Source organism: Hylaeus anthracinus, unplaced genomic scaffold (assembly GCF_026225885.1).
Source record: "Hylaeus anthracinus isolate JK02 unplaced genomic scaffold, UHH_iyHylAnth1.0_haploid 11985, whole genome shotgun sequence".
NCBI lineage: Eukaryota > Metazoa > Arthropoda > Insecta > Hymenoptera > Colletidae > Hylaeus > Hylaeus anthracinus.
This window is the reverse complement of record NW_026534333.1, coordinates 7,444,965-7,457,387: the sequence shown is the minus strand read 5'-3', so window position 1 is coordinate 7,457,387 and position 12,423 is coordinate 7,444,965. Positions and strand designations below refer to the sequence as shown.

The following is a 12,423-nucleotide window of genomic DNA, read 5'->3' as shown; positions in this document are numbered from 1 at the left end:
CTTCTTACTTATTCTACACTTTTAGTCTTCTTGTCCAGTCTTCAACAGAAATACAATAGGTACCTATTACATTGTTTTACGATCAATCGTACCGTATACATAATTTATTAAAGGATCAGAAATTTTGTTAAAAGGTTTGCCATCTACTGGCATGAAAAGCGGAAGCGCATTTTTATTTTGCAATTTCTTTCTGTAAGGGAACAATTTATTCGCGTCTTTTTGAGACGAGCATATCCCTGGAGCTGCGGATGACACGTTAAAATGGAAGAGAAAAGTTCGAATCTCCATAATACAAAAATTATGTATACTGCTTTGACTAATGATGCCTAGGGTGATATGTTGAACAGAAGATACAGAAGAACGTTTCAAAAACAACTGCTGCTAAAAATTCTTTTCCATTGTTCATTTTTCATTTAGTAAACAGTCTTAGGTATTCTGAATATTTTAGTCAACTCTTCACTTTTTAATTTTTCAAGGCTCTTTTTGTCGCGATAGTAACCTAAATAAAATAATTCTTCAAACCTACGAGTACCCCATGCATGCATTTTTCCAGTCACGCCCATCTCAAGGACTAAAAGTTCTTCGATTATTAAAAAAGTTAATATAAAAGTTTTCCTAAAACGTCAAATAACTTGTTCGTCTCGCTAATGGCTCTTAACTTTTCCAGTCACTTCGTTCTGACTTTCCCAAAATGCGTCTTCTAACCAAACATCTGGTGCACGTCGATTAATCGTGCCTATCGACGATATTTTCTTAAGGGCTTGCGAAAAATACATCCCATTTTTCATCGCTGGAAAAACGAACGCGGAAGGACCAAAAGCGAAGTTTGCGCAGCGGGATGAATAAAAGGACGAACCAGAGGATTGGGTGATCTCCTTTCTTCCTTTTCCACCTGGATTAGCCGAACTCTCCGAGTTCGGTCCCCCTCTACTCCTTTGCGCGTCGACAACAGGATTCTCCTGTCCTTTTGACTCGGCTCTCCTTCACCTGCACAGCCTCGAAGTTTCACCTGGATCGTTCGACGCGACTCGGTATACTTTTACTTCCTGCGTTTCGATACGTGTCGTCCGTGGAAAAGCATAAGACTAGGTCTGGGTCTGCCTCCCCTTCCCGCTTCTGCCACGGTGAAGTTGGCCACGGGGAGTTCCAGGTGCAGGTCGGGCCACGCAGGTGTAATTACTAAATGATTTTTTTTGTTTATGTATCGCTTCGCTGTCGCGTGCGATTTCAGATGAGACAGATGAGTCGTACTGCAGGCAGCGAGTACCTTAGGAAGCTACACCTTGCGGTCGTACGTTCGATAGCGATGGAATCAAGCATTTTTCGGGCTCCCAATCTATCAGCTCGAATTCTGATAAGTTAGTTCCAGATCTGGACAAAATTGTACTCGAAGCAAGAAGAAGTTATTTGAAGAACTCACCCTGAGTGTCAACTCCTCCAGGTACGTTCCTGAGTACCTGAGGTATACATTCGCATAATTTCGTTCAACTAAAATTTAGAAATGGGAACATTCGTGAATATTCAATTTCCTCGAAGATATTGACGTACTTTTTATAGTCGGTCCAAAAATAAAAATCTAGCGCATTTAAATACGTATTCCAGGTCAGGCAATTGGTCCAGCAGGGCTTACCCATCTGTTATAAGGTCGTTCGTTCCAGAAATGTCAGGTTATTCAACTAGAATGGGGCGGTGCACTGTCGTGCATAAATCACACGCGACGTACAACGTGTACTAATGGAACTTCTTCCAATTGATTGCTCGAGAAACTGACACGGGATCGACCTGTCGACCTCTCATTAAGGAAAACAAGGAGTTATCGAACACTGTTATAAGAGGTTTAGTCGAATCAGTTATACCGGCTCGGTTTGCGATTAAGAATTATCGTAGTACATATGTGGGGCCCACATGTTGGTATGCACCCTAAATTTCTCAGTTCGGCGATTCTAGGAGATCTTTCAGCTGAGTGTTTACATTTTTCATGTAAATCTAATTTTACGTATATTTATCTTTAACAATCAAATGCATATCATTGTAAAAGATATACCGAGACGGACCTCTATGTTTATTTTTTAAGGTACTTTAAATATTGTAGCGTCGGTTTTTCCAGAGCATGTAACTTTTCCAAGAAGAATATTGAATATTTTGGTAACGGAAGATTTTCGGGAATCGTCCCTAAAAATACACGTTTCCGAATATCAACATTTAGCGAGATTGATAACACACACGAACAAAATTCTCCATACAAAATCCTGGCAGCTCTTCCCTAGAAAGCCATTTCGCGAATCACGCATAATCGTTCTGTATACATTTCTCAGGCCATGCTTCCCGTGTTCACCCTCCCGCTAATTCATCCTCTGAAACTGCGACTATTCGAATGCGACCCCCGGCTGCACGGATGTACATCTGAAACTTATGTACCAGAACAAATATTTCCGGACGCGCAACGGTTCCATTCGATGGACAAAATATTTATAAGCGGCGTGAATTTATTTTCTCCATTTTTTCTTTTGTTCGCTCCCGGTTCGCAATCGTACGATTTAACCTTGTCGGTTTACGCGCGACGTGACCACCGTACTTCAGCCTCGCGTTACCTTCCGCAGGTGTATAAAATCGTCCAGGTGTATGAAATTCACCCTTGCGAGCGGCCCCGCAGACCTGCAATTTTGTTGCATTAAAATACGCGCGGTAATGCGCAAAACAAGCTGCCGGGAGGCCATTACGCGATCGTGGTTAGCCTCGACGCGTCCGAAGCAAAGAGGGTAGCCGGAATCCTACCCTTCCGAGGATCCTGTCGAACTCCGATAATGGTAACAAGGTGAATCCGAATTATTGCGCTTCTTCAGGTAGCAGAAGGTAAACGGAAGCAGCAACGGGGCGTCATGTTTAACGAAACTACGAAAATGGGACGAGGAAGCAGACATTTCGGTGCGTTCGATGGCAATTAAATATTTTTTGTAACGTTATGTCCGTTGGAGAACTCTTCTTTAGTAATCCTTCTTTACAACAAATATTTTTAATCTGCTCCGCGAGAAGAATGTCACGAAATTCGATTCTTCTGACTTCATAAATTTTGCCCTCCGCGTATACCATCGAACGAAGATGGCTGCATTAGTTCTGCCTCGTTTCGCAGGTGCAACACACGAAACATGGCTCTGCGTGAGTCGCCACACTGCAATTTTGTGGCAATGTACCGCGCATAATGTTTCATAAAGTGTATCGCTGGCATGATCGAAACACGAAACCCGCCGACCAACGATGTTTCGAACAAAATTTACCGCAATACCACCTATTCGAACCCATATATACACACATGCAACGCGAATTAAGGTATCTTAAAGATATCCTCTCGCGTTTTGTCATTTTCTTGCGATCATTCCACGCGTTTTTATTCATACTTCTTTCCACCGAGCATCGGAATCAAATTGCGTGACGCATTGAATCGAAACTCTCGCGACTCAAGGCTCCTTCGTAAAAAGATTCCTCGACGTTTTGTACGCGGATAACGAATTACTTTGTCGTTTGGAGCCGCTGATGTCGATTTAACTCTTCGTCGTATACAATACATTCTTCCTGAAGCTTTTTTTTTACTATTAGAGAAACGAGACGTAAGGATACATTCTACTAACTGTAAATTTGTAATATTTACTTATTATTGTACGAACAGTAGGGATTCTTTGCTTTTGGATGGCGATTACATTAAAAAATCAACAAATAAGAAGTCAACTCAAGTAATTTCATGGTTGAAATTTATGTATCCTCTTCGTTCCAGGTCCCAGGAACGAAGCGTTTACACATGTAGTAACGAGGTCGGCAATTGTTCTGCGACCAAAACAAAGGGCGAAAGACCAGAGTCATTAAGACATCACTGAAATCTCAGCGATTCCCCAAGTATCTGATTTGTCTTGTTCGTGGCACGCGTCTTCATCTAGTAGACTTCACATACTTCACGTGCTCGCAGGGTCACGGAAGCCTTAATCGCGCGATGGTATCTGCGACGGGGCCCCGTCGAGCGAATCGCAATTTACCGTGTGCCGCGCTAAGGTTAAAATAAAACGAACGACCAATTAAATTTCCTTCGTTCGCCGATGTCCGTCTTGGTCGTTCATTTATTTTTTCATCGGGATTTTTTCCCATTTAATCCAATGCGGGCGCCACCTGCTCACGCGTGTCAGATCCACGCTCGATCGCAAGCAAAACCGTGACTACGCGCGACAACAAACAACGGAAACAGCCATGCAAGTCGTGATGAATTTGCGCCTGCGATAATGAGCATGCCGAGAAGCCTTTTTTTCTGATTTTTTCTCTTTCTTTTTCGAACGGGTAGAAGCGATCTTTGGGACACGTCAGGCGATGGATGAAACATGGAATGCATGATTTAAGATTATTTATGTGCATGATCAAGAAAATACCGAGAAGAGTGAGATTGCTACGAAGAGAAATACTATGACAATCTGAGATTGAATTCGAATAGTTATTGCTGCGAGTTGAATGTATTTTTGAAAACAAAAATGAACGAAATGCTTCACGAATTTATAGATTCTATTATTTATGCATGCAAAGTGTTCAAGACTCGTTAAAAGTTTCAAGACCAATCAAGACTTCAAGACCGATCAAGACTTTCAAGAACCAATCAAGACTTCAAGACCGATCAAGACATCCTGGCATGGAATAATGATCCAAGCGATCCGAAACTTCGGTCTTGGAAGTTTCAAATCTCTTCCGAGACAGATTTCAACGCCCATTTCCATATAGTGTATTTAAAGTTCACCTCGATAGAGATAATTCAACGAAACGATAGTGGAAAATAGAGTGAACAGTGGTGAAGTAAGTTCATCGAGAGCAACGCGTGGACTCGATAATGAGAGAGGGGCGGAGGAATTTAAAATGAATACTATTGGCGCCAAGTAATGAGCGACAGTGCGTATGTCGAACACGTGTGTAAACGAAGTGCATGTGTACAGATGGCAGAGGTACTCAGAAACAGAACACTGTTTAGAATCACTAATTTTCCGTCGAACTTAATATACTGGTCGCGGCGCGGGCCACAGACTGTGTTTCTCTGTTCTACGAGTGTTATGGAAATTTTCGGGCCTGCTAATGCGAAGATACAGCCGCCGAAAGTTTGTTCGATCGTATCGCGGTCAATTTAAATACTCGATAGGTTCTGGCTTAGGGAGTTAAAATTGGATACGCCTTGAAAGTTCCTCCAGATTAATAGCCTCATTACTATTCTCCGTTTAAGTGTGATTTAACGCGCGCATAGAATGAAACAATTTGCAAAGGAAATTTATGAGAAAAATTAAATGCAAGATAGTAATCTATGTTTTGTTTGAACGTATTGATATTTTGGGCAAGGTATTAATTTACAAAGCAATTAATAAAATATATAAGGAAAATCATCGATACTCTTTTATTATAGTTTAAAGAATTGTATTTAAATTCATTTAAATTAATTTCAATTTCAGTGGCGCCATCCGTGGGAAAACGCCCAAGTTTTTTGTGATAAAAATAGTTTCCACTGTTGTTGCTAGGTGGCGGATGGTTTAGTTTTAGTGGCGCTATCGGGGGGAAAACGCCCAAGTTTGTAGTGAAAATAGTTCCCACTGTTGCTACTAGATGGCACTACAGACGAAAGGGTCGATATTTAAGGGTTCTATATCAAGTAACTATTCACAAAAACGATAAATTTGACATATTGACACACGCTCTAATCATTTTATAATTTTATACATTTATTATTTGATTTAAATTGATGTTGCTTTTGGAAGAGACAAGTTTACGTTATGTTTATTTTAAATAGTGATTATAGATTTTCAGTCTGAGCCTATAGACTCAGATTCATATGTAAAAGCAGATAAATGTTTAAATAATATATTAATGTAATATTTTGTAGTGTTATAAAGCGAGGAATTGTATTAATTATGCATTCATGTATCGGTGGGAACTATCTACACTACAAAGTTTGGCGTTTTTCCACCGATGGCGCCACTAAAACTAAACCATCCGCCATCTAGTAACAACAATGGGAACTATTTTCGCTACAAATTTAGGCGTTTTCCCACGGATGACGCCACTGGTACATATAGCGCCATCTGGGAACTCTATTTCAAATTATGCGCCACAACAGCATTGTGAACGCGTGCGCACAAAATATGGCTCATTTGACAACAATGGCGACAGTTCAGCTGATGTGACAGGACACTGGGTGAATGGTTATTTCTGTTTAATTGTATAATCTTGCTGGTGTATCACCAAACAAGCGAGAGATCTGTTTTTAGAATAAGTGTTTCCATTAATTCAAGTTTCGTTTGACGAGAATTAAAAGTTGTTCTTGAGCACCAGTACAGTGAAAGTGCTATGATGATCTAGACCTGACCTATCTTGTAATCGCTGGCGTCTGTACGTAGAATAATGAAGGGTGAGTGAATATATCATTTATAGTATAAATAAAACATTATGATCATTGATGAAATAAAATTTAATAAGACAAATGTTATCAAATATATTCTTAAAGTGACATAACCCAAGAAACGCGTATCGAATGTATACTGTGTTTACTTAGGAATCTGTTACTCTTTCGTCAGTTTAATGTCTCAAATGAGACCATACTCAGAACCTGTGTTTGTGATTTTTCTAAGAATATGCCTAGGAAAAAGCGAAGTAATATTGGACAAGTAAATTCTAAAGCCAAAAGAAAACAAAGAACAGAAACACCTGAAGAGCGCGAAGCCCGACTTGAACAACATCGTGTAAGAGTGGCTTTGTCAAGGGCAACAGAAACATACCATAGACGTCAAGCTCGACTTGCTCAACAGCGAGTAAGAACTGCTTTGTTAAGGTCTGCAGAAACAACTTTGCAACGTCAAGCTAGGCTTGAACGGGGTAGATTAGCTACTGCTTTGTCAAGGGCTACAGAAACAATTCTACAACGTCGAACTCGACTTGAGCGAGATAGATTGGCAACTGCTTTGTCAAGGGCTGCAGAAACAACAATACAACGTCAAATCCGCCTCGAAGCATACCGAGTAAGATAGTCGTGACATAAATGTAAAAGTCTGTGTGTTTGAGATTTTCCTATAATTCCCACTGTTTTTTGTTTCCCGTGATTGTGACGTACCTGTAACTTCTACTGTTGTTGTTTGGTTCAAATGAAATTGTGTTCAGTTTCTCATTACTTTTCAGCAAATGGTATGGCCTACTTAATTTGCTGAAATAATACTTACAATTATTATTTTTAATAATATAGAGAATAAAATGTGTGTGTGTTTGTGATTTCCCTATCCCTCCTACTATTTTGTTCAATCCAGGTAAGATTTTTTTTAGTTATATATGTTATGTACGAAAATATTAACTTTAATTATTATCGTAAATTTATATAAAATTAATTTTAAACTTATGATCAGCGTTCAAGACGTTCAAATTTCTATATAGTTCGTAAAGTGTATCATACACACTGATTTTTTATGAAACGTCTCGGATCATACGGAAATTGTTAATGAATCAATCTAATACTACACGTCAATTAATAATATTACGGAATTAACTAATTCCGCAATTTATATGTATACAAATTTATACGAATAAGTAACTAAAACGATTAATAGTGGTTCCATATTTATAAATATTATAGAAGTTGAATTATTAACTTCATACGCGGTGGAGTAATTATAAAGTAATTGGATGGATAGAACCGTTCGTTGTGGGTACCTTTAATTAAAAGTGTCATGTATCTGACTTAAGTAAATGTACTCAAAGTTTACGTCGATCCACCTAAACAATTGCTTGTCATTTCGAGCCACTCTGCCTCGACTTATTTAGGCAATTGTTCAGATAGATCTTGACTATAGTAATAATTGCAATAGTTGATTATAGTTAATTTTACCATTCAATTCGACTAGATTTAACTTAAAGTTAAGAGTGCCTCCAATGAAGTGTGAAGCCATGGCCGATATAATCTTGTCGAAACGAAAACATCCTTTCTTCAACCCTGCGTGGGAAGAAAGATATTTGTTTACAACACTCGATAGTGGTCCCGTATGTTTAGTGTGTCACAAAGAAATCTCACACTACAGAAAGTTTAATTTTTCTCGTCACTACAACGCGTTCCACGCGAATGCGTATGCACACTACACGTACGACAAGCGAAAGGCGGAAGTTAGACGACTGAAGGCCCAGTTGGCTGAAGAAGAAGAATTAATCAATCTAGTAAATCAGTTCACTTTAACTATTAGAATACAATAGCATTACCAGCTTCTTGAATTCTTTTAATTTTAGACCATGGATACTGCCGACGCTCCATGGGAAACAAAATATTTTTTTACGAAGCACGATACAGGCCTTGTATGCCTGGTGTGCCACAAGAAGATGTCTCACTTGAAACAGTACAATTTTCAACGGCACTACAATGCATTCCATGCGAGTGCGTATGCAGACTTCACGCATGATAAGCGAGTGGCGGAAGTTCAACGACTCAAGGTCCTCCTGGCAGAAGAAGAAGCGTTACTCAATCAAGTAAGTCACTCGATCATTTTCGTTATAAAACTCGTTATAAAGCTATTGTTTTACTCGCAGGAGAATGGTTTCTTCAACCCTTCGTGGGAAACTTTATACTTTTTTACGAAGTACGAGGATGGTTTAATATGTTTGGTGTGCTTCACAATGGTGTACGACATAAGAAAATACAATCTCGAACGGCATTATAACGCGTTCCACGTGAATACGTATGCCAAGCTTACGCACGAAGAGCGTTTGGCAGAAGTTGAAAAACTCAAGGCCAAGCTGGCAGAAGAAGAAGAGGAGTTAGCTTACGAAGTAAGTACATTTCAACGTAATTATGAACATTTCTAAGAAGAAGTTACTTCTGCATTATTATTAATTGATATGTAGTATTGGGTTGATTCGTAAATAACGTCCGTTTATATTCGACATATGTTACGCTTTATAAAATGTATATATGTACATTTATATACAACAAATTTTTATTTCACAGTCTGTATGTACCGTTTAATAAAGTATAGATATTTTGAAATGAACTCTTTAGACTTCGTAATCTTGTAGTTAAAAACTCATTTCCAGTCAGTGATTAATAATGTAGCGTTCAAGGCACTGCGATCACATATACGAGGAACTACAAAAATGGCCGCCATTTTTTTCGGGCCCTTCCATAGATTGTCCCCCAGACTAGTTGGCTGCTAGAACTGCTGTTAAACAAGCATTACTTTGTTAGATGGCCAACCAGAAACAAAGTCGAAGAAGGTTTCTAGGAAGGCGAGAAAATCGCCAGGCACGTCTAGAAAGGACAGAAGACCCAGCGTCTGAGGACAATGCAAAGTCGGATCCCTTACGCGCCATATCTTCTCAAGAGTTAGCCTCACATCCATCGGAACCAATAGTTACGGAGGTGTCTGCAAAAACAGATCTCCAGCACTCCATATCTTCTCAAGAGTTGAAAGAAGAGTTTATAATGCCGGAACCAATGGTTACGGAGGCGTCCATAAAACAAGAGCCTCAGGAGTTGGAAGAGTCCTCCACGCAACCAATAGAAGCAGTGTTCTTGGACGAGTCCATCAAATTGGAACCTCTGGAACCGATCACACAATCCACGGAACCACTGTTCGGTGAGGAATCCACAGCCTCGGAAATCAAACCGTTCCAGGAGTCCACCACGCAGCCAATAGAATCATTATTCTTGCCGGAGTTCTTAAAGACGGAGCCCCAGGACTCTGACACGGGACAAACAGAACCATTGGTCTTCGTGGACCCCGTACAAACGAAACCTCAAGAGGATCCAGTACAAACGAAACCTCAAGAGGATTCCGTACAAACGAAACCACAACAGCTTCAAACGACCAAACGGGCACCGAAGCCACTGGTCTTGCATCAGCCTTTACTCTTGAAACCCCAGGTGCGACCCTTTCGCATACTCTGTCATTGATCTATCACTGTTAAAATCCCACACAGCAACATTCTTATTCTAGGTTTCTCAGGAGTTAAATAAAATTAACCAAAGAAGTAACGGAGGTCCGGTTCGGAAAATATTGGTGATCAGTAATAAAACTCCGTTGAAAATCCAACCATCGGATATTGTAAGTTGGAAAAAGCCCGAATCACGTTCGTTCAATTTTCGAAATGAAACTTTCGAGATGCATCCTTGGATAATTGAACTTTTATTAGAGTACACAGCAGCATTCCTATTTTAGGTTCTTCAGAAATTAAATAAAAATAACCAAGTCAGTAGTGGAACCGGGGTTAAGAAAATATTCGTGATCAAAAAGCCTGCGTTGAAAATCCAACCATCGTCGTCGAATCTAGTAAGTCATACAACGCTTAATTACGTTCGTAATGTAGTATTTCGAGGATGGGTTGTCGATTATTTTGATCGGCTAATTGGAACCTGAAGATGATTATTATCGAACTAACTGTTGCCATTAAACATTATTTTATGTACAGAATCCAACGCCAGAATTGAATCTTGCGCAATCTTCGTCGCAAGAGAAACCCAAAGAAAGTACGCAGGAGACGATATCCAACAAAAGGAAACACCCAGAAAGTTCGACTAAAGTCCGCGGTCATACCGGGAGTTTAGAAGTATTGTTTAAGGGTGCTGACATGAACGAGAAATTCGGGCAGTACGTTACGTTGGAATTGCAGAACTTGGCCTTTGAGGAAAGTAGAAGATTCTTAAAGGCGCGGATAAGAAAGGCGATCCAAGAGGCTGTCGAGTTTGACGAATCCCGTACAATACTTGACGACACCTGTGTTCTTCGAAATTCACAAAATAATAGGAATGACCACTGATATAAGTTTGAATATATTATTATTGAGTATTACCTTTAAAAACTGACTCCTTGACGCGCCACAAATACCTTGCATACGTCCTTCGTTATTCCTTCTCCTTCAACGTCGTCAGACTTTATCGAAGTAACCGGAGTTATATTCTGAGATAACGCCATTTGGCATAGGAAAGTTTTTCCAAAGAGTGAATTGACATTCATTAGTTCATCTTTTTTTATTCGTTAATCGAAATTTCTGTTTAAATAAGAATACCGCTCCATGTTTGATCAACCGTTCTCTCATTTCTTCGCGCCAACCTGTAGACACGCGCTCTTTGTTCCTAAAACAAAGAAGCATGCTAGCCATCCCGTAAAAGCAAGAGTCGTGCTTAGCGTGATTCACAGTCGAGGAAATGGCCTTGAACGGTCAATTGAATTTAATTGAACTGCAGTTATTATTAGAGCTTGATCTTTCTCCTTTGACTATAGATTAGAGGTAAAGGACTATCGGAAGGCTACCCTTAACAACATAATGGAGGCATTTGAAGTAAAGGCAAATTCGGCAATAGCACGTCTAGAGAAGAACCTGTTTCAAATTAAAAGTTAACAATATTCTATCAATTTGTATTTTACATGGAGGTTTCGACTACCCTAATCCAACATTTTTTAATAATCGTGCGCGATCTGTTATCACTGGTTTTCACAGCTTTCCACGTGATCATCGTTCACGCATGTTTAGCCTTTTTTTACGATCTTTCCCCAGTTTTCGAGATTACGAATTTCATTTGAAACGCGTATAAAGGGTACGTGCATCCGTATGGAAGACAGTCGCACCGTTCACGTGCAGTCTGCCGTTTACCGTACCAAGTCATTGTACTCGCATGTACTAATCGCTATTACGTATGCATGCTGCATTAAGGCAGGTCGCTGATGCACGCCGAGGAACTACTTTCGCGCAAGAAGCAACTCCCTACTGATTTCGCTGCTTCCACCGCGGAACATTGTTCTTCGAAAGTGAAACGTTCCGCCTCGTCGCTCCTCGGAAACTTCGAAGCGGCTTGGAATCATTAACAGCATTATTTGCTCATTTGCACATCTATCTACTCTCTATTCGTTGATTGCGAATGCAAGTTTTTATTTCGTGAATTAAAATGGTGCGTTAGGTGTTTGGAAAATAGCGTTTAATTTATTTGTCTTCGTTCTTTGTTTGGATCTATTTTGGATTTTGTTAGTACTGTTAGGCGAAGTGACATTCCCTAGCAATTAGAATAACATCGGTGTTGAGTTTTTCTTTCTGAATCAAATACTATTATTATTGTTTGACAAAGACCGATGAATAATATTCGATACAATAGTTTTTTACTCATTTTATTAACGAATTTATCTAATAATGTTAGCCTGGCATCGAAGCCTTTTAAGATCGAACCTTTTATGATACGTTTTCATTTAAGGTGATTCGTCGCGAGTCGTTGCCCTCTCGGCGTCGACGATCGCTATCGCCGATGCACTTTTTATGATGTTCGTACTGGGTAATGCGATACTGGCGGCTGCTTTGCAGATTGAAACAAGCTAATCTCTGTAGCTCCACCGTGCAATTTAGCATCACACGCTACCTGAGCTCTAGACGATACACGTGACGATTTTTACGGCT

General features: G+C 39.8%; 2 protein-coding genes across 4 annotated transcripts in view; one reads left to right on the top strand and one right to left on the bottom strand.

The window, feature by feature from the left end:
• LOC128887290 (transcriptional regulator Myc-A-like) overlaps positions 1 to 12,423 on the bottom strand; it is a 350,744-nt gene that overhangs the window by 68,995 nt on the left and 269,326 nt on the right. The gene's annotated exons all lie outside the window — the stretch shown is intronic.
• Positions 6,141 to 10,802, top strand: LOC128887279 (von Willebrand factor A domain-containing protein DDB_G0286969-like). Of its 3 annotated transcripts, XM_054142995.1 has the most exons (9): positions 6,141 to 6,418; positions 6,639 to 7,025; positions 7,899 to 8,205; positions 8,275 to 8,511; positions 8,572 to 8,811; positions 9,227 to 9,904; positions 9,978 to 10,085; positions 10,200 to 10,310; positions 10,450 to 10,802. In XM_054142995.1, the coding sequence occupies exons 3-9, from the start codon at positions 7,927 to 7,929 to the stop codon at positions 10,795 to 10,797; spliced, it is 2,001 nt and encodes a 666-aa protein (XP_053998970.1). In that variant the 5' UTR covers positions 6,141 to 6,418; positions 6,639 to 7,025; positions 7,899 to 7,926; the 3' UTR covers positions 10,798 to 10,802. The 3 variants fall into 3 exon arrangements, with proteins under 3 accessions (XP_053998970.1, XP_053998971.1, XP_053998972.1); XM_054142996.1 differs by lacking the exons at positions 7,899 to 8,205; positions 8,275 to 8,511; positions 8,572 to 8,811 and having other exon boundaries at positions 6,142 to 6,418; XM_054142997.1 differs by lacking the exons at positions 7,899 to 8,205; positions 8,275 to 8,511; positions 8,572 to 8,811 and having other exon boundaries at positions 6,142 to 7,025.

What these genes read in the sequence shown, in the direction of transcription:
- LOC128887279 (XM_054142995.1), top strand. Translation starts at nt 7,927, where the DNA reads ATGAAGTGTGAAGCCATGGCCGATATAATCTTGTCGAAACGAAAACAT. An exon ending in AAGAGGAGTTAGCTTACGAA is followed by an intron (nt 8,812 to 9,226) that starts GTAAGTACATTT and finishes TTACTTTGTTAG; the next exon opens with ATGGCCAACCAGAAACAAAG. An exon ending in AACCATCGTCGTCGAATCTA is followed by an intron (nt 10,311 to 10,449) that starts GTAAGTCATACA and finishes TTTTATGTACAG; the next exon opens with AATCCAACGCCAGAATTGAA.